Raw genomic sequence first — 22,746 nt, forward strand, 5'->3', positions numbered from 1 at the left:
TTATCCAGAAAAGAGAAATAAAATGATTTGGAGGAATGAAATTCCATCAAATTGAGATTGACAAAGGACCTACAGTACTGCGTATGTCAAAAAGGCTGGTAGCCAGAGCTCAAATAACCCATCAGTCTAAAAGTCATTTGATGGATACTATGATGATGCAGCGTAACATCGACATGATTCCATCAGTGGGTGGTCAAAGCCTGGCAGTGTTGTTAACCACTCGAACCCTCTAGTCTTAAGAAAAACTTTGACCACTTTCATCTACACCAGTCTCGACACAAGTCTCTTTGCCAACAACAGCAGATCAGCTATAGTAGTGTTGGCGAATGTTCCCCCCCAGAACAGACATGCTGGCTGGGGTTCATTCAAGTGATTCACGTAACACCCCTCCCTGTTGAGCCTGTACCATGCATGATGTAACGCCCCCTCCCCGTTGAGCCTGTACCATGCATGACGTAACGCCCCTCCCTGTTGAGCCTGTACCATGCATGATGTAACGCCCCTCCCTGTTGAGCCTGTACCATGCATGATGTAACGCCCCCTCCCTGTTGAGCCTGTACAACGCATGATGTAACGCCCCCTCCCTGTTGAGCCTGTACCATGCATGATGTAACGCCCCTCCCTGTTGAGCCTGTACCATGCATGACGTAACGCCCCTCCCTGTTGAGCCTGTACCATGCATGACGTAACGCCCCCTCCCTGTTGAGCCTGTACAATGCATGATGTAACGCCCCCTCCCTGTTGAGCCTGTACCATGCATGATGTAACGCCCCCTCCCTGTTGAGCCTGTACCATGCATGATGTAACGCCCCTCCCTGTTGAGCCTGTACCATGCATGATGTAACGCCCCTCCCTGTTGAGCCTGTACCATGCATGATGTAACGCCCCCTCCCTGTTGAGCCTGTACCATGCATGATGTAACGCCCCCTCCCTGTTGAGCCTGTACCATGCATGATGTAACGCCCCCTCCCTGTTGAGCCTGTACCATGCATGACGTAACGCCCCCTCCCTGTTGAGCCTGTACAACGCATGATGTAACGCCCCTCCCTGTTGAGCCTGTACAACGCATGATGTAACGCCCCTCCCTGTTGAGCCTGCACAATGCTGAACAAGTTCTGTGGATTTTCACACCAAAGTGAATCCGCAAGGATGTACACAGTCCTTATTTTCTGTGGCTCTTTGAGGGAGGGGGGGGGGGGGGGGGGGGGGTCTGGCAGTTCTTCTGACAAACTAATGCTCAAGCCTTCACAACTCCAAACAACAATGCTCCGTGTTTTGTGTGTGTGTGTGTGTGTGTGTTTGTGTGCGTGCGTGTAAAAGGGGCTGTTGAATCCTTCTCTCACAACTTTGTTTTTTTCTTATTTCTCTTAAGGCTTCCAAGCTGCTTTGGATCATAGTCAGTCCCAGGGGCACAATAATTCCACATAATAAACAGTGCGTTTTTAAAACAGAAGTTTAGCTCCAGAAATGTCTGGCTTCATATTGCAGACAGCCACTCGAGCAGTACTTGATCTCTGCTCAGAAAAGGGGGGGGGGGGAGGGGGGGGGGGGGGGGTAGCGTAACGGCAATGATCAATTACCATCATGACTTCATTACTGTAATTTGCCACCATTAAACTGCCGTCATCTCCAACGATTAAATCGATAATGTTATAAATGCCCAGATGCTAAATCTAAATGACAAATTAAGAGGATCGAAAAAGGCGCGGCTATTCCCGTAAAACAAGGGATTGGGGAAAGCGTTGCAGACACACAACTCAGCCCTTTTCTCAGGAAGTGGCTTTGGTGCAATGGATCATGTGACACGGACTAAAGTGACCATTTTAAAAACAGTGTAGGTACAGGGGATGGGGAAGGGAGGGGGGAAGGAGGGGGAAGGGGGGTAAAGTTAAGAAGTGTTAAATTAAATGTTAAAATTAAAACTCACTGGCCACAATATTAGAATATATAGATATACATATTGGCTATAAGCATCGTCGTCGTCATCATCACAATCATCGATAGATATGGAGCAGTAGCAGACCATGCCTTCTTTTGGTAGCCGTCCAGTTTTCAAGAATCACATTTAGAACATTGACTAAAATGTAGAACAAGGAAAGGGGAAGAATCTTTTTTTCCCCCCCATACATTTGAGCTTGGATTTAAATAAATATTTTCTCATTTTAAAGCCCTCACTCCATCTAGCAGCGGGTTGTTGGGCTGGGGTCGGGGGACAGGCGATGCGTAGGTCGGTCCGACCGGACCGGGTCAGGTGTTCTTATGTGAAGCTCTGCAGCGGCTGGCTGACTCTCATGCAGGCCCAGTAGAAGGCCCGGCCCAGTGTGAGGAGAACCAGGAGGAGCATTACTGCCCAGGAGGCGTAGATGCCCGGGTAGGTCTGGGCCTGCAGCCACGTCCCGGCCTGCAGAGGAGGAGAGATGAGAGAGGTCAGAACATGGATCCGTAAAGGTGGAAGGGAAGCTACTTTTCCTGCAGATGGCAGGAAGGTAGGAGGTGGATTGTTTTGGTGAGCACTCAGTAGAAGGGGAGCTGTTAGGAGTGTCTTGCTCAAGGGAAATTCTGACAATGCTGGGCGAGCCGAACGGTCCAACTGAACACGTGATTCACTGCTCAAAAACACACTTCTCTGGGCGCCCGCTGGCCAAGTGGTCCAGGTGCATCACACCGCATCGTGCTAAGTTAGCACCTTTGTGCAGCACTGCTAAGGTACTCCTGTCCTATTAGTGAACTGTTAAAACTACTTGACTGTTGCTCGGACTGAGAGGTACGTGTGATTTGTGTGAAAAGGAACATTTGAACAACACGACGGGCCATGGCTGTCCCTTATGTACTAACAAAGGAGTGTGGTACCCTGCTGACGTGGCTCAGGGGTGGCTGGATGGTAACCACAAGGTTGCCTGTTCGAACCCGGGCTCCCCCAGAGTTGTCGAAGTGTCCTTGAGCAAGACACTGAGCCCTAAATTGCTCCTGATGTGCTGGCTAGTGCCTTGCATGGTTTCCGACGTCATGAATGTGTGTGTGAATGAATGGGTGAATGCGTGTGTGAAACTGTGAATGGGTGAATTGACGCACAATCTATGTGAAGCGCCTTAGATAAAGGCTCTATATACTGTAAATGCACCATGTACCATCCAGCCAATGAATTGTCAGGAAGTGTATAATAAATGCTTCTGTGATCACGCTGTCATTCTGTCATCTCGCTCATAATACTATATAATAGGGCATTGCCATTAACCAAACGTGATTTTTGATAGTCGACTCGACTACCATAGTATATATAGTCGATTATTCGGCGGTAAAATACGATTTTTTTCCCATCCAATCAAGCATTAAAACACTGTTCTGAAACGGCCAGCGAGTGAAGGATTAACTGCAAAACAGAGCCGGTGAATGCAGGCCGAGTTGAATAGTAAGAGAGTGGCGTTACGCTTTGATCTCACCTCAAAGAGGGTGCCTATGGGCTATAGTTCCAAACATTGGAACTATCCCATTGAGATAGAATGAGCACTTCCGCATTCCATTGTTACAATTGGAGTCAATGCTAGTGTCGCCACTCTCTTACTCTGAATGCCACTCTGATTGGCCGAAATTCACATCAGCTGTTACAAGTCAAGTCAAAGTAGCAAGTCCACAATGACTCACGGATGGACACGTTGTGAGCTTGTAAATCTGCTATTTTTGATACACAAGACCTTTCTATGGCGCAGCATAGCACGTTACGTTCACAGAACACAGGAGAATGGAGCGGGGAGGAGGAATGAACGATGCGATGCTTTTCATTCAATTCAAGTTACAACGCAATTCAAGTTCCTTTGGTCTTTAGAAGGAGCTACAAGCTAGGAGGAGGTTATGATTACATACTAGGTTTGCTAGCTAGAGGGTTATGAATCAGATGATCAACTACTTCACTCCATCGCGACTATTATAACTATGATCGCGCGGCATAGCCGTTTGTTTTTAATAATGCCGCACGCCTGCACTTTTGTTGGATAAGTTTGAAGAAAGATGAATAAGAAAAAGAAACATGAAATCACGGCAAGAGCTACTGTAGTTTGACTGTCACCAAACTGGATAATATTGGGCAGTGTGAGGAGGGACTCCTGCTATACTTTACTGTACCGGACGACACGTCTCCAATCTAACTTGTTGAACAAACTACAGTAATAAACTCACCAAGTATTTACACACTGTAGTCCCCATTGAGCGTATGAGCGATATACTTTTTGAAAATCTGTCTTGAATGCTGCCAGTGCCACCACCGCCCACCGCACCTACACGTGTGGCGGTGACGGCTAAACCCACGTACAGTAGGCTTGTATATGATATGAAAACAATCAGCCAGGAATGGATTAGTAGTATTTAAGTTGGAGAACTACCAACACAACAACAGAGCTCACAGTTGCATGTCTGCTGTAGAAAAGCAAAAAAAATATATAATATTAACGATTACTCGATTTTTGATTTAGTGTCGACTATCGTTTTGCTAGTCGAACAATCAAATTTTATGTTAATACCCTACTATATAATAATGTGATTTCTGTTGAACAAATTGACCTATACATGGGTGATATTAAATATGGTATGTATATGTTGTATTTTCTTCCATCATGGCCACAATGTGCTCATTACGACGCACTCAAACCCAGAGCGTGATGGACCACACTATAATAAAGCATCAATTATGCAAACAGTCAAGGGGTTGCTAATTGCCATCTGCCGTGACTGTATGGCTAATAAAGCCATAACACAGCCATACCAGATTAATTAATATTTCATGTACTGAATTCCAGTTTCTGACGTCTCCGCGTTACGAAAATAGTGACACACACACACACACACACACACACACAGGGCGTATGATGTCTCAAATAAAATGTTAGCTTTAATGAGGTTCAAAGAGTCTTTTTTAGCACAGACAGAACATAGTGTCCTTTTTTCACATTTCACTTTTGAAGTGAATATACATTCGGGGAGGAACTCGGAGCGTTCCGATATAGAGCACCGGTCAGATGGTTATTGGCGGTTGTAACATGATCTACATTTGGTGCAGACCATAAGATCATTCCACCACAAGATGGGATACGTTCCATCTTCAGATTCAGGAGGCGACTCTTGAGAGTTCCAATATTCAATCAATATTTAAACAAGCACAAAACAATTCCTTCTCAGAATTTGTGACTCTTGTTCGATATATGGGGGTGGATAGAGAGGCCACCTCGGAATCATAAGGTCATCAGTCTGCCCGCCCCTGGGCTGCCCCAGTCTACTGCATGTCAACGTTTGATCGATTGCATACTTGTATTAACAGTTTGCCAAAAAAAGTTACACTTACACTTATTCAATAATGCTAAAAAGGATAACACAAAAAGCCCCAGGGCATGTTTCCATTGTGTTTGTGTGTGTATTATATATTTTGTTTGTGCAAGCTAGAAGACTCCAGAGGTGCTCTTTTAAGGAGGGTAGGGAGTCACACTTTGTGCACCCGCTTCAGAATGTTTGTAATCAGCGAGCCGAGCGTTGCGACGGCCACCAGACCAGACTCGGCGCCGTCTGAGTTACGTCACGATAGGCAGAGAATGGTAAATATTAGTAGCCCCTAGTTTCCATGCCCCGACAATAGAGTTGGAAATGACACGTTCAGCAGGGGGGGGGTCCTTGACCAGGCCATGTCTGCACCACACTGCATGCGTGCAGTCCGGGGGAATACAGACAAACACCACAATGTCCAGTATGCCAGTATGGCCATATTCCAACGTCCTGATAACGGTTGATTTCGTATATATTTAATACAGTGATAACGGACGAATCAGCTGCTTTTTGATGGCTGTTGATAGGACATTTCACATTCTGGTGGCATAATAGTAGAATGAATTCAATCTGGGGGGGAATGAGAGCATGTGGAGCTCACTCCGTTGTTGTGCCCTTGGGCGTTACTCACTCTTTTTTTAGTAGTCAGACAGGTACATGGGTCCCCTGAATATCCTGAAGACCAGGCCCAATGCAAGTTGCTGTACTAATGAGCAGGGGTTAGGAGAGTCAAAGGTGTGAGGTTTAGTAGTAACTTGATGGGTTTGTTTTGAGAGGTCTGAAGTTTTTCCTCTTAATTAGGCATTTAGCAGACGCTCTTAATCCAGAGCGACTCGATATGGAGATCAGCTATTCTTTGAAAATAGTTAAACATGTTCATATTTAATACCTGCAGACAACATTTTACCTTGAGTCTAAGTTTCCCCATCACACAGAGTGCAATAATAACCAAACAGGTCGTCCTTTTCACTCGCCAAACGTCACTCCACTTCATCTGAACAGCATGTAACCAAGAAAACCGGCTGGCAGATGTCGTTTATCATGGAGGAACTGAAGGGGGTGGGGGCGGAAACACTTTTACCTAGCCAGAAGCTAATGCAAACACATTGATATTGGCCTTAAAATATTCATAAACAAATATGCTTAGTGGAAATGTTATGCTCAAAACGCTCCAGACGTTTTTTTAATCTTCCATCTTGTTCCAACCTTCCAGTAAATGCACTGCAGTTTTGATGAGTCACTTAGGGGCATAGCCTACAGTCTGATTTACATTTTGTCGTACGACCCGTTTGCCGCTCGTAGGAAATAGTAGGTCGACCAGCGGCCTAACGGTGCGAAGCGTTGTTAAGCTTGTAGATCTGCTCCTTTTGGCCAACGATAACGGCATGAGACTTTAATTGGCATCTTGCTGTGCACAGTGTTGCGGTTCCAGTAAGATGAAATGTCTTTAACTACGCTAAAGATATTTTTTAAATGTAATAAATAAATTAAATAGCTGCTTCTTCTTTCACTTAGTGTCTTATTGGCTGGATGCCTGGGCCAAGTTTGCAAAGCTATGCACGCCTCCACACTTGTCAAAAACTGTTGCTCATATTTCTTTTAAATATAAAACACTTTTTTTTTTAATCGTTTGAATATTATTTATGGTAGCACTCAATCTAGGAAGAACTGGCAGGTGTGATATTAGACATTGTGGGCTCCCTGCAAGGGCGTTTGGGAATTGAAGTTTATCGTACTATACTGTTGCACAAAATGAGACATCATTCTGGATAACAGGCACGCACCCACGAGTGCCTGCAAAGTAATGCATTGTTAAGCTACAGAAGCTTTGTGTTTTCTTTTTATTCCTAGCAGACAGGAGAGGACTGCGTTAAAGAATAACAAGGCAAACACACTGCGTAACACCCCGGGGAGATGTCTGTTCCACCAGGTACAGAAAGCACTAAAGCAGCCTCAAAACTGTTGGCTCTCTTGGGAGTTTTGTGATCTATCTTGTGACTTACCTGTAAGGATTTGTACAGATTTCCTTCTCTTAAAAGGCCCGTACACTACTAAAATATGTATCATTGGGTATATTGTTATATATCGTCTCTGTCAGGTGGAAACCTCATTCAGTATGTACAAAACTGTTACTCAATTTTTTTTTACAAATAAAAACACAGAAAGGTAGAATGTGGAGAGGTTTCTGCCCGACAGCGATATCATCGTGTTTAGCCTAGTTCCTCCCCCGTTCCATTTGTTCTCCTCTCTTCAACAGATTGAATGCCACAGACCTGGCTGGCACCCTGCTAAATATTTATCATTGGGCATTATTGTTGTATATCCCGTTTTGTTTTTCAGTCAGTTATGACTGTGTGGTCACAACCAACAGACTTTGTCCTCCTGCCTCACCGTCCAGAGCCTTCTCTCCCAACCAACCCGTCTGTCTCCTTTGGCAAGTGGAAATAGACATTAGACAGTAGACACTACTCCTATTTAAAAAAAAATAAACTACAATACACATTATCAAGATATTAGCTGCAAAAAAATACATATTATCTAAAAGATCGACATTGTCTTCACTATAAATGTCTGTCCTGTTGAGGTTGGTGTATTCACAATGGGCACGCTACCCGAATCACGATAAACATTTTTTATATGATGGGAAGTAATAATTTATTTAATAGTCCTCCTCACTCCTTGGGGTGTTTTTGTGTCACTGTATATTTGCAATTACGTGAAATGTGTCCTCATTTACTGCATTTACCCATCCTACTAGGAGCAGTGAGTAGCCATTCTATGGCACCCTGGGAGTCATTTGGGATTAAGAGTCTGGCCTGGGACAACCACTGACACCGTCTGTCGACTGTATTGATAGATGATCATGATCATGATAATATATATAAACTATATTCCTTGGGTAAATCCCTGTGTTGTACATATTGGCAGCTATATTAGCGCAATGTTGCTGTTAAATGTTAAACGCATTTCACTTGAATAATGTTGATAAAACCGCATCGGAATCAACAGTGCAGAGCAAACTTTTGGACCTTGTGAGCTGTGTGCGTGTGTGTGTGTGTGTGTGTGTGTGTGTGCACGCACACACACACACACACACACACACACACAGAGTTATTTAATGAAAATCAAGATTTAACATCCTCGCTATCACTATCACAAACATTTTGCCCTGTGTAGCCTGGTTATTCCTGTGTGTGGCGTGCACGCAGAGAGAGAGAGGCGAGAGAGAGAGCGAGAGAGAGTTGCGTCCTGTGTCGGTCTGGCGCTTGTATCACGGTATCCTGCACGTGTGTGAGATGTCAAAATGAATTGGAATAAAAGCCTATATGTATCGGGTCCGGATCGCATCTTGGTGAACTCTTGCAGTGTGTGATCCTTAGTCGGCGATCAATCGTTTAGTGTGAAAGCCACAAGGATAATATGACAGACGATTTAAAAAAAGACTCTTGTAGTGTGAAATACTTTGAGATGCTTTGAGAAGCTTACTATGAGAAAATGAAAATGCACAGACAAGACATATTTGCCCCTTTTTAACCGGGTCTAGACTCTAGAGCAGTGGTTCCAAAATGTATTAGCTTAAGTCCCAAAAAAGAAATTAGACGTTTGCCAAGATCTACAAGCTCAGAACACGTCACTTCATGCTGCCTTGTGAGCTTGAAAGGGATTTCACTACTTCTTAAACATTTGCTTACTAATTTAGGAAATTTCTTAGATTTTTCATTGATTTCATTTTGTTTTTAATTTTGGCAAAAAGTGGTGCAGAGGAGTCATTGTCAACTCCTGCACATCAAGGTTTATATCGGGAAATCGAGGAGCATCTGTGCCGGGGCGACAATTCTTTGTAGTTCTTGCCGGTAGTCAGCCATTAGTAGCGTCTGATCACATGCTTGAATAGTATGCTGAATCAGTGGGACAACTCATCAGAGAGCTCTCTCTCCATTTGGCTATTCAGCAAGTCACAGCACGAGTGGAAGTGAACAACAAGCTCTACTACAGCGAGTATTTCACTCACATAGATCACCTGAAAGTAGATGTGTGCAAACTGGAAACATGACTTGGACAGCATGCACCCGAGAGACAGAAAGACAGGCCAGAGAGTGAGTGTGTGAGACAGACAGACGGACAGACAGACAGACACTTATCTTAATAAGTGTCTGTCCTATTAGACACTTATTAGATGACGTCCCCAAGAACGTCATCTGCTATGTTCGTACCTAAAGCTTTACACCAAATATGAAACGGTTTAGCCGAAAATCACCTGTCCTGGTTGCTAAGCAACGCCTCCGACACCCCCAGCACCAGGATCTTTGCACACGGCCCCCACAGACCTCCATTCATTCAAAGTAGGATTTTCTATGCCTCGTATCTCAGGAACTGCGAGTGCTGTCCGTGGTTATGATGATCCATCCGAAGTTCGGATGTGATTTGTGATTCTGTATCGCATCGCTCCCTACATGTTAACGTTTCTGGCGAAAGGTAAACGGCGTGAGCTAATGCTAATATTAGCTAATCTTTACAATGGCAGTCTCCATGCCGGTAAAGCGGAAATGAAACGATCCAAATATAGGGAATATGCCCTGGCAGGGTTCAACTACCTTCTGCCGCCACCAGGTGTCAGACAAAAGATAAGGAACGCACACAGCTGTACATGCATGCTATGATTTTCTCACACCTATCATACAGCATTACAACATGGTCACAATCTCTCTCAAACGGTCCTAAAACCAATAACATCAATATACAAACAGGCTATAACAATCACATCATGAGATGGCACCTTTGTGGTATTTTAATTTAAAATTTGGAGATGAGAGGACACACACACACACACACACACACACACACAGTGTAAGTAAGTGATGTGTGAATGACGATGCAGTGAAGGCGAATCCTGTGTTCACTCACCATCAGCCCAGCGGTCGAGATGCTGAATAGCAAACATAGTAGAAAACACCACAAGCTCCGCCTCCGGGGATACCTCTGACCAATGGAAGAACTGTGTGACAAAACAGTGAGCAGAAATGTGTGAAATGTCAGGCGATGAAACGCATTAGAAAAGTGTTTGTTGGTGTGACCAGGGAGGGATTTCTAAGAACATTTCAAAACACAACGTGGCCTTACTCATGTCAAATATTTTACAGCTTTACGGTGTCCTGGTCACGTTAAAGTATTGTATGAACTATGCAACGATTATTATCCCTCACACCCCCAGCAAAACAAAACCCTATAAAAAAAAACAAGCTGTGTGAGAGAGTAAACTCCTGCTAAATGCCAAAAGCAGCTTATTGTGAGGAAGGTAATACTAATGAAGGAATGTGATCCGTGGTATAAGTCAAAGAAAATCCTCCGCTTCAAAATAGTAGAGCACAATCCCAGGGATAAAAATAAATCATGAGGTTATGAAGCAGGGTAAAAAAAAAAGAATAAATCATTATCAACCGGATTGCAGGGATAACCAAAGCATAGTGCCTAGTCTCACATGACTGGAACAGAGTTTATTCATTTAGATTTTTGGACAACAATGCAACCTATGAATACGATAAAAATGTAGATAATAGTATCCATTTGTATTATACTGTTGATCTTTATCCAGTGGCTGGATAAATTAGTATTTCCTTTACTTATTGAGAACTCACCATTATCAAATCAAGTCAGCATTAAGTTTGAGGCTTGAGTTCTTATCAGTTTCAGTCTGATCCCAAAGGGTAGCAAAAGCCTGTCACATAAGGCTGGGTTCAGGCGAACAATACAGTATAATAAGTAGATATTCTGTATTATTCGGTCAGGTCGGATAGAGCTCGGTCTACGCAGGAAAATATAATAAAATAAAAACGAATACAACGAATAAACAGCTCACAAGAACCCCCCAAACATATATAAAACCATTTACCACAACATACAGTATTTGTCTTTTGGTGCGCCATTTTTTCAGTTTAATCAAATTGAGGGGTTCTATTCCAGACTCCGATTTGAATACATGTGTAAATGTAAACTACACTGTACCACAGTGTGCACTCTTGGTGAAGGACAGAGGGATAATAGCAAGGTTTATATTTATTCACTACTGTATCAACGAAAGTTGTGGGCAGACTCAGAGCATTCACACATCGTGCCTAGGGTTGGGACAGACCCGGTTCAGACTCAGAGCATTCACACATCGTGCCTAGGGTTGGGACAGACCCGGTTCCGAGATTGCAGGTCCGGATCCGGTTCTATCGTTTTGAGAACCGTTTGCGGAACCATTCATAAGAAAAAGTCTTCATTTGGCTCCGCAAGTGACCGTGGTGACGTCACCCCATCTACACGAGTGGGGTCGGGGAGGATACGCCCACTGTTCTGGAAGAATGTGTGAATGCTGTCCAGAATGGCTCTGTGACCGGCGCGAGTGAGACATAGCCTCGCGTAACGATACTAATATCACTGCGTCGATAATCTGACAATAATATGGCAATAATATGCATTGCAAAGGCAGATGAAGGCCAGCTAGTGGCTACGCCAAGCCATTTATTTTAGTGTATTTTATTATTGTGTCCATGCACCTCTAATACTTTGTTCTAAATCTTGTGATTTGCATATTTTACAGTTGGGCACTGCCACATATTGATTGTTTGATCATAAGTGCAGGCACATTTACACTGAATATTCTTTGCTTTTTTTTGCTTTTGTTTGTTTTGTGTTTATTTGTCGTGAAGTGTACAGAGAACCCTTGGGGTGATGTTGCACTATAAATACATAAACTGGGAAAAACGGAACAATTTATGTTATTTAGATACTAGACATATTCTGTTCACAAATCCTAAGAATGTAATTTACCAAGCAAGTTCTCCTGCTGTCATAGTCACTTTGTTGTAGCAGTAAATAGTTTTTCTTTGCACTCCATTTAGGTGACAATTTAGCCCGTCGTTTGTTGACTAGGTGGTTCATGCATTTACTTGTTCTTGCATTTGTAAGTCACTCTGGATAAGAGCGTCAGCTAAATGCATAAAGATTGTAAAGTGAATGCAACCCAGAGCCTGGTTTTTCTTCAGCCCCTCTCAGGTATCCTTACTGTCTAACTCTGTACAACCAGACTGTCTAGGAAAGTGAACTGTCTGCTGCCCTTTAGAAGAAAACAAATGTGCAATGAAAGAAAGTGACTAGCTCAATTTCCATTAGAGGGAGCGGATATACCTAGCGGGTGTATGTATGTTGGTTGAGGATGCACGCAAGGCCGAGTGTGCAGCCACAACAATTCCACCGTTTTTTAAATTATGTCAACTGATTCCTCCCCACACACATTGCTGTGTGTTGTCACTGGCTCACCTGCCATTAAGGAGCCTTCAACGGGAGGACGTAGAGTCCTACTCCTCCCGCTGGCAGGTGCTGCCCCCAGCCCGTAGGAGTACACGTAGTGACAAAAACCAACCTCCCCATACACCCGGCTTCCCTCCCCTGAACACGGGCAAATGGTGTTCGTATAGACGCTCAAAGTTCCAACATGCACCGCGATGGATTCGAACCCACTTGTAGAAGTACATTTATTTTGAGTACAACAGTCAAGTCAGTAATGGTGCATTTCAGTTACAGGCTTTGTACATTTGTACGCTTTGTGTGAAAGTTTTGTTCGCACAAAGCCTAAAAGGCATTATGCAGAATTATAATTATTATTTATCTGATCCAGTGTTCAATGCCAGAAAACACAATAAAAGTAATTAATCCCAATTATTTGTATAAAATGTCACGATCGTTGCCTGGTTGGTTGTGGATACAGAGCCTGCACCAGAGCTTGAAAGTGGTGACTATCGAGCAGAAACCTCGTATCTCCATGTTTCATTTTTTTGGTGTTTTTGCATGAGTTAATGTCCTACTTAACTCTTAATTGAATTACTTAACACGTTCCCCGCCATTCCCGTAATAAAGTAAATAAAGCTTTGGTCTGGCCGCCCGCCAGACCAAAGCTTTACATTATTTAATTCATGTTTTGATCTGATCGAGTTGACAGCCGAGTCCCGTTAGCATGCTGGTGTCGAGTGCGACATTGGACCACGCCATCTTAAGTTGCGTGCGCATCTCTCCATCTACGTGCGTTCTATGTGCCGCTTTTAATGGCCTTTATCTCCTAATCGACGCCATGAATATTGTTTCTGGTCAAAACAAGGTTTTTCAACGGCCGACAGCCGGCTCTGTGATACTCGCGGTCAGGTTTTTTCTGCACCCAGCGAGAGAACAACAACAAAATACCCTATGGGCTAGTTTATTTTCACCATTTAAAAAATGTTTTGGACATTACAAGGTTTCCGACCGACAACAACAAAGCGCAATACTGCATGTAGCTTTCAGACACTAAGAATCTTTTAGTACCGAACAACCTTGCTGTTGTCAAAAACAGAACAGAACAGAACAGAACAGCCTTTAGCGGTGGTATACAAATGGATTTGCCACTTACACTTTCCTGCAGTGTGGGCATCTGGCCAGCGTCCTGTCTGTAAACTCTGTCCACTGAAAGGAGAAAGGCAACGAGAGGTGAGGCACCGCTTGATGTTGACACTGCTGGAAGTCATTTGATCGCCAAGATAAGAGGACGCGAACACACACACACCACATCTTTTTCACACGTCTTCCCACATTTTATTGACCGCATTCAAGTTTGTATTAACAGCTTATAAAAATTGCTATCTATGCTGGTTTTGCTATCCATGTCAATAAGCATCGAATCCTCCAAAGAAAAAGAGGCAGGTGAATGAACATGGAATTTACTGCAGTTCGCTTATAACCCATTTATTGTCTATGATCTCTTGCGGCATGACAATCAACATATTGAAGAAGACTTACAATATATAGTCAAAGGTGTGAATAAATAAAGCTTTCGGAAAAGTTTTCGGAATCGGACCTAGGAAAATGGTTTGAGAGCCAATGAATTGTGTTTCAGATCAGGGTCTTAAAATAAGACATCATCACTGTTTCTATGGAGAGAGAACGCGTTTCCATGGTGAGAGAGAAAAGGCTTCATACCAAGAAAGTGTTGTTGCAGTGTCCACAGCATACTCTGGCCCCGGCTGGCTGGGGGTCAGGACTGGCAGGACCAGGGTGCACTGGACCCAGGTTAATTATCCTCTTACTAGAAAGAACACACACACACACAGCAAAATAAACATCTCACGACTGAAAGGTTTTGTCTAATCTGTGATTTGTGAAACAATAAAAAGCTGTGCGTGACACAAACACACCTCAGCAGTCGCGCTTTCATTAGCATTCACATTTGGGGCGGGGGGGGGGGGGTACTGTGTGGCTCAAAGTTTAACCACTGTCAACCACACTTCCATATTTTCATGTCAAAGATCACGAAATTGCCCCGGGCCGGTGGCCTAGCGGTCTGGGCAGTTAGGCTGCAATGCAGCGTGTTGCGGGTTCGACTCCCATCCTGATCCTGACGATCTTTGCTGCATGTCACTGCCAGTCTCTCTATCCCCATTTCCTGTCTACATACATAGCAATAAAGGCAAAACAAGCCGAAAACAATATCGTAATAAGTTTATGCATTTGGCTGCGGCTGCGCCAGGGACCACTATCTGTTGGTAAAATGTTTCAAAAATATTCCAAATTGTTCACCCTGGCTCACGACGTGTCCTGGAACCCCCTCAAGGACCGCTGGGGGTCCCCGGACCCCACTTTGAGAACAACTGGGTTAATGCCTAGCTTTACACCTTCCGTGAAGGCTCCATTCCAAACACTACAGGCACTGTCAATGTGATATCAAAGTCTCACACGTTACCACTGTAGCTCGTATCCACTAAATGTTTCTGTCTGTGATGCTGGAAGATGGACAGTACAAAAGCACAACGGCACAGCAGGAGGGCTAGCAGCTATACGGCAGACAGACAGCTGTCACTTGTGGCCGTTTTAAATCCACAGACGGATGTGTGTGATCTTAAATCACGTGAATGGAATGACAACGCTCGACCACAAACAAACTGGAGCTGGTTAGGATTCCTCGCATGTCTCTGCCCGAGGCACAAAATGCTAATGTTTATTTTTAATAATTCATTTTCGTAAAAAAAAACTATTATAGTCACAAACTATTTTCATTTATAAGTAAGTTAAGGATAGTCTTAATGTGAAGTAATATAAAATACAATTCTTGTTTGTTTTTTTCTAATGAGAATATTCTTTGCTTGCTTACATTACCTCATTATGCTTTTGAAGTACCAGTTATAGCACATTCACTGATGTATTCGCACTTTCATTCGTCTGTTGCTTAACAATACACAATTAACAGTAAAAAATAAAAGTTCCACTTTTTTATTGCATTCGTTCAACATTTGCTGGTCATCAAAACGTTGAACAAGAATCATATTTACAGTTTAAATGTAGAAAAACAAGGTTTCTGCCATACAGATACGATCTGAAATTTGTATCTGCACAGACCCACAGTGATCCCGAGTACACAACCATCTAGGAGGTCCTCGCCGCAGTCATTTTATTTGGCAGTATTACACTGAGGCTGAGAAATGCTTCTCGCCTACCAGTGAATTGTCATTTCCCCCGAAAGGAAATATTACATCATCTGCTCTAAGCAAAATCATAATAGTCTGTGATTAATAACGCTGTGACTTATCACACATTGTCTTTAGATGAGAGAGGGAGTCAGACATTTGTATTTTCAAAGTCTTCTAGTGTATGGTAGATGTGAGAGAGGGTGACAGACGTCAGTGTTTTTCAAAGTCTTTTCAAAGTATTCTAGCATATGGTATAGCCATCAGGCACAAACAAGAACTCTTATCTTACCAATTATATTAGGCTCTCCAGCACAGTCTGTTCAGCTGTCAAACGCTTGACATGATCATTCCTGGTTTTTGTGCTTTTGCAATAAAAATCACAAAATGTTTTTTAACATCTAATTGGGCAGTCGATTTGCTGGAAGTGTTGCTCCAAGGGAATTCTTTGGCCTTGCTTTGGTAAGAATTCTTGACGGACTTGGCCTTAAAACTTTTCTGCGTCAGACACAAGTTGCAGTTTGCAAATCATCTTGTCAATAACGTTTTCTTTTTGCACTGAAAAACTAAAATGTTGCCAGACAATTGATTTCCATCCAAATGGAACATCATCTACATTGTTTACCTATGTCGATTACCATTATCCTGCGCCACCCACTTAAAAAGCTTCCGCGGTGGAGAACACAATGCAATGTGCAAGGCAGTTACTGACTAATTGGCTCGTGGACTTGCTGATTGCTGAATCCTGATTGAATTTTAAATGCGACCGTTAAATATGAAACTGTACTCTGCACAAATGAGCCACCTGTACTGGGTACAGAGAGACACTGTCACCATAGTCTCTTGAAACAGCTTGAGAGACTACCGTTATCATCATTCACAATACATTAAATAACATTTGACCCTTCTCAGACAATACTGAAGTAAAGCTGTGTGAATGAAGTCGTTTTGTCTTCATACAACACTTGGAAAGTCTTCTAATCCATGTTCAGGGCAGAGACTTAATTGTGGAACACATTTTTCTAACTAAATGCTAGAGATGTCCCGAGATTATTTATCGGTATCGGTGAATATGCCAGTCTAACCACCGATCCGACACAGGGGTAAGGGGTTGACACTAAATGGCAGGTAAATCAAATGTTGGGACATGTGGAGTTTGCTTTGGAGTTGCCCCAAACTGCAAGTGAACATTTGAGTGAGGAGTCTGCTATAAACACAACACTGGTATCGGTATTCGGTATCGGCTAACAGAGAAATTCAGGTATCGGATCGGAAGCGAAAAACATCCCTACTAAATGCACACATCCCAAGTTCTCATGCTCTTGGTGAGAGAAACAAAATCTATTTCCTATAAACCTTTAGATTGGATGGCTCATTTCCACACACACACACACACACACACACACACACACACACACACACACACACACACACACACACACACACTCCTCTCACCAGTACGGCCTGGGACAGGCAATCCTTTGGGACGTCACTTTGCAGATGAGCAGACAGTTACAGGGACAGCGCACGTATTTCTTTCCTGCCGGAGCATTCTTAATGGGCTGCAGACAGAGGGAGCCAGAGGCACATGACAGAGGATAGAGAGAGAGAGGTAGAAGATGAGAGCTCCGCTATATCACAAGCTGGAGGAGATAACAAGGCAATTACTCTGGCCAGATGAGAATTAAAACAATAATACAGAGGTGAGGGGGGGGCAGATTCAGTGAGATATTGGAATGGTCTCTACGCTTGCATTTGCTGGAACAGGGCCAAAGCATTATATAGCACGCTGATTGTGTTCCCAACTCTGTGTTAAAGCATGCTTAACAGGAGCAGGGATTGCATTTTTTCTACAATTCAACTGGCTATGAAGGGAATAATGACATGGTGTTAACCACTTAAGCCCATATACAAATAGTGAGTAGATCGACTATTCTCGTAGATCAGCTGAGCTGAATGAAGCCAGTTTGTGAACCAGTGAACTACTTGTGAACTTCTGAACTACTTTGTGAACTACTGCGATTTTAACCTACTTCACCCTACTGGCTTACCTGTCTCAGTGAAGTACCTGACTCTCCACGATGCTATGTACTGTACTATAGCATGGACACTGGACAGTCTGGTCTCTTTACTTTACCCATGTGCTACCCAATGCTAAAATATGAATGTGACCACCAGATTGAAAGTGGTAAAAACTCAGGCATGAGCTAAGTGCTGATGCATAGCTTGCAGCACATTGATGTGGAAGGAGACGCAGGAGAACCGGACATGTGTCCAGTTGTCCACTGTCCAGCTATAAAATAGGATTACCCTTATAGTAGTCAGACAACTATTCCACAATCTCCGAATGCTATATAGAGTCTGGAACTACCTCTCCCGAAATCCGAGTAAGGAAGCTGCCATTTCCGTTCATGAAAATATATTTTAAAATATCTTTAGAGCATTTTGTTTTATTTTTTCCCCATTTCTGCTAATAAGCAAGATATGCTTATTGATTTCCATTTATATGATTAGGATACATTTGCGCAACTGTAAAGACGAAACGGAAGTGGCGAGGAGGCTCCACTTCCGCTTTATATTGTACTCATGATGGCTCTTCCGTTGCTCCAAGACTGTATGATGGAAAATTGCAAGAGGCAACAGTCTGGCACGCGAGACTACCCTTATAGTGAAACTTACACTCACATGAAGGATGTAAGGTTAGTAACCAATTAGAATCAGAATGTGTGGTTCTTGTTATAGTAGGAATACCATGTTATTATGTCTTTGTTAAATAAATGATGATAAATGACAGCATAAGCCAGTCGGAATTTTCATTTCAGTTTTTTTTTTATGGCACCGCTACCAGTATTATGAGCGAGTACAGGACACAGTTGTGAACCGTAATCAATTGATATTAAAATAGGCGTCCAAAGGCAATCTCGGCACAGAGGGCATTTGGACTGGGAGGTGTCAAAAGGGAATGTGTGTTGATAGGCTCACATACACAAATTCATATGATTAATCTGATAATATTTAGGTTATCTGTTCTTGTAGTTAAGTTTATGACCTGCCACACACACTTATTATTTATTATTATTATTATTATTATTAGTCACCCGTTAGTGTGGCATAAAGCACCATCACCTCAACCTAACTAATTAATGGTCATATCTGAAATGGGGACCCAATTTTCCTCCTCTCAACTCGCCAGTTGCAGTCCTGTCCATCAGTGTGATGATGGTCTACTACGCCCTCATTTGGCCAAATTGGAAATTGTGATCTTCATAAAATACTTCGAAACTGCTTCACTAGAACAATGTGGGTGTAAAGATAGTACCGGTAGTGACAGAAAAATAAAATAAAAATAGAAATCTTTTCACACGGATAAATTATCATCAACGATGTTACAACTTTCATACGTTTTGTAACGTAGGTGTACAGACCTCCAGCCCTGGATATAGCTGATATACAAGCTCACGTGTTGCACTGCCATGCATTGTGTGCTTGTGCACTGTCCGGCACACAGTCAAATATAAATCGGGCTTAACGCCTGTACTGCTTACGACTGGTTGCTTGTAAATACTGGTCGATACTAGTGTAAAATGGAAATTCCTTGGATGTTAACTTCTGAATGTAAAGCTCAGAGTGTGTGTGTGTGTGTATGTATGTGTGTGTGTGTGTGTATTCAGACCCTGGTGGGCTCCTACCGTGGCCTCATTGCAGACACCACACTTGACCACGTGCTGGTGGATCTTGCCCTCCACAGAGATCAGGCTCTGACACACCCTACAGCTGATGACCGGGGCACTGCCGCTCTCTGGGGACGTCAGGGGGGAGTAGGGCGGGGGGTCCTCCCCGAGGAGGATGGAGGGCTGGGTGGGGCTGGGGAACGGGGGAAAGCCTGGAGAGGAAGGAGGAAACATAAAGCAGAGGTTATGAAACTTTATCATATCAAAGGACCCCTACATAATGTATTTGACCACGGAAACCCCATGTGAAAATGTTTTGTGCCAGAGACCCCCCCTAAACATTGTTTTTATTTTTGTTTTAAAACAGCAGATCTTCACGCTCAGCTCACATTCCAAACTTGTAGACAGCTGCGGTTAAACAGATTTTGACAATTTATTACAGATTTGGGGACCCCTGGCGGTCCCATGGCCAAACCCCACTTTGAGAACCACTGACATGAAGTTATCATCAGACTAGGGGGGTCAACCATGAATGGAATTTCTTCAGGGGAAGGGACTGGGAGTCAAGTCACGAGAGCTGGAGCACCAGGCTGTGAAGGGGTTAACCCCCATGACAGAGTAGCCTGTTAAGTTGTGGATTTACAAGAAAATGAGATTTGGTCTTGAGTTCAGCTGAAAGGAGCTTTATAATAAAATGCTGCTGGAATGCAAAGAGAGGCTGTTTAAGTGGAAGTGTGTGTGCGTGTGTCAGTGTTGCCATGTCCGCTTATTATAATTTTGTTAATTATGAATTTGTCCACAGACCCCCATCTGACTAACATACTAACATACTTGAGTTTTTGCAATGTTTTAAAAATACGATGTACGATGTACATGAGCTATTTGAAAACGGCTGATCAATTTGCCACGTATGTGTGATGATCATGTTAGGCCTAATCACTTCTTTTTGGCTCGTTTCTCTTGCAAAATCTGGCACTGGTGCGTGCATGCAAGTGTCGGTGTGTGACAGAGAGAGATAGAGGGCCAGTGGTGGTCATTGCAGTGACTAGGTGTGAAACTGGGAATAGAAGAATATTAGATACCGGTAATTGAATCACATTGAATCATATTATAAGAGTCAATTAGTACTAGCCGCACCTCCTCTCCTCATGCCTTTCCCATTAATTTATTTTAAGCCACATACTAGTCCCTCCCCCACCTACCCACCCGGGCTGTTGATTGGTCGCAGTGCTATCTTGCAGCAGTCCCAGGGAGCCTCCGTATTGGCCGTATCGATTGCCAAAATCAGATGTTTTCCGTTTACCAGTCAGTCAAATTGTAGAGTAACAGTTGGCTAGCCTTTAGCTGACAGTGGGTGCAGCAAGCAAGTGTTATTATCTGCTACTGTACCTTAAAAAGAAAATGCATGCAACCTCTTGCAAAAACTATACAATAAACGGCAATCATGGGTGCATGCCTGTAGGAATTGTCATATCAGCCTCTCCAGTGACAGTCTCTAAGTCTACTGAATGGTTAGCAGCATAGTAGCCAATGTAGCATTAGCTGCATTTACAATTACTTATGATAGGTGGCAAGGCTAGGCTAACTAGCACAGCCTACCCAGCCAGCAAACATCACGTTCACAACAACAACACAATCCCATTCCCAACAGGACTTTTCAGAAGCTACCACCCTGTATAACAATCCAACATAAACATCTGCAGGCCTGCTGTCACTGTCACCTGCCTACCTACTATCGCTGCTAAGCTACAAGGCTAATGCCAAGTCAGTTCCACACTGACTTGGCATTAGCCTAGCCTTGTAGCTTAGCAGCGGTAGTAGCATATCCTCCACTGGAGATGAGGCTAGTAGGCTGGAGAGGTAGAGAGACAGTCACACACACAGAGAGGGAGAGCTCCTTGGATACTTGCTTTGTGGCTTGTTGGGCACCACGCCATAGGGCGCCACTCCGGGCGACACTCCACCGGCGCCGAGCAGCCCGCCGCCGCCGTCCCCCAGGTCCGACAGCAGCGGGGACCTCTCACCGTCCGCCATACCGAGAGAGAGACCTGACAGAGATAGAGGAGAGGACCACCAGGGGACCGCTGCCTGCCTGCAACCAACCAAACGAGCCAACGACGTGTGTTCTGTATTGTTGTGTCGGAAATGCCTGCGTCACATGATCACACCACCACCTCCACCCTCTATCTATCGATGCCTCCTCCACACTGTGCTGTATGCCTATGCTCTCTGGGTATGGTGGTTATGGTATATGCTGTTCAGTATCATAATGCTGCTGCGGTAACCTACGTTTTCTGTGTGCATGGAGCATGATGGAGGGGCTGACATGTAGTCAGTGGTCACGCCCCTTCGGCCATAAGGGGTGATTTAACTGATTTTTAATAATAATAATATATAATATAATAAACTTTATTTATATAGCGCCTTTCAAAACTGCAAAGTGCTATAAGAAGCAAAAACTAAATCATTATTTATTACTATTTTATTATTATTACGTATTAGTATTATTATTATTACTAGACCGCTGCCCGGCTGTAGAGCACTGAGTCGGTAACGATGGAAGTTGGAGATCCATGTCAGAGTACCCGTTCCAGGCTTCCAGCCATCTGTCTGTGTCCCTTTTATGCCCATATATGGAGATTCCTGTATCTCTCACTGTGTCCCTTTTTTCCTATATATGGAGTTCTGTGTCAGGCATGCCCAAATATGGAGTGTTGTGATTTCACACAACAGGCCAGCTCCATATATGGTCCCTGGGCAGGGGTCCCGGTCCAGAGCCCGGGCAGAGGCCTTTTGTGGCGGTTCTGGACAACCGTGGGTCCGACCGACTCGACACCGGGCACTGCACTCCCTGTGGGGGTGTGGAACGTGTGTGTTGAATTTGAAGTCGGTGAGGCGAACGGTTCTCGAGTTACGTGGATTACAGCCATACACACGTATGTACAGACAGACGTACAGAGACGATGGTGAATGTCTCAGTACTCATCTCTGTAGATTATTATTAACCACAGTGGTGTAAAAGGTACTCATACTCATACAAGTTCGTACAGCAAAAAGTCCTGCATTCAAAACTTCACTTGAGTAAAAATGTGTTCATTAATTACTTTAATGATGCAGCTGGTAAATGTGAGGCTCATTTTAATGTCTTTATACTAATGGGTTATTACCTAAAAACATATATTTTATCGCTTATTGCATTTAATCAAAATGTAAAGTAACTTAACAAATGCTGTCAAATAATGATTAGCCTCGGAAACCCAGACGTTTTATTTCCTGGAAGAAAGAAAAATAATAAT

General features: G+C 43.5%; 1 protein-coding gene across 1 annotated transcript; it reads right to left on the reverse strand.

Annotated features, from left to right (window-relative positions):
* Positions 1-1,071: 1,071 nt before the first annotated feature.
* On the reverse strand, positions 1,072-21,729 carry pip4p1a (phosphatidylinositol-4,5-bisphosphate 4-phosphatase 1a). Its single transcript, XM_080777712.1, has 7 exons — positions 21,361-21,729; positions 19,469-19,662; positions 17,235-17,341; positions 14,299-14,404; positions 13,733-13,785; positions 10,213-10,303; positions 1,072-2,401 (listed from the first exon to the last, which is right to left on the reverse strand). Exons 1-7 carry the CDS (start codon positions 21,482-21,484, stop codon positions 2,258-2,260), a joined length of 819 nt encoding a protein of 272 aa, XP_080633838.1. The 5' UTR covers positions 21,485-21,729; the 3' UTR covers positions 1,072-2,257.
* Between the last annotated feature and the right edge of the window lie 1,017 nt (positions 21,730-22,746).

This window comes from Protomyctophum bolini, assembly GCF_963924005.1.
Source record: "Protomyctophum bolini genome assembly, chromosome: 12".
Classification (NCBI taxonomy): domain Eukaryota; kingdom Metazoa; phylum Chordata; class Actinopteri; order Myctophiformes; family Myctophidae; genus Protomyctophum; species Protomyctophum bolini.

What these genes read in the sequence shown, in the direction of transcription:
- pip4p1a (XM_080777712.1), bottom strand. Translation starts at nt 21,484, where the DNA reads ATGGCGGACGGTGAGAGGTCCCCGCTGCTGTCGGACCTGGGGGACGGC. An exon ending in GGTGCCCAACAAGCCACAAA is followed by an intron (nt 19,663 to 21,360) that starts GCAAGTATCCAA and finishes CTTCCTCTCCAG; the next exon opens with GCTTTCCCCCGTTCCCCAGC. An exon ending in GTGTCTGCAATGAGGCCACG is followed by an intron (nt 17,342 to 19,468) that starts GTAGGAGCCCAC and finishes CTCTGTCTGCAG; the next exon opens with CCCATTAAGAATGCTCCGGC.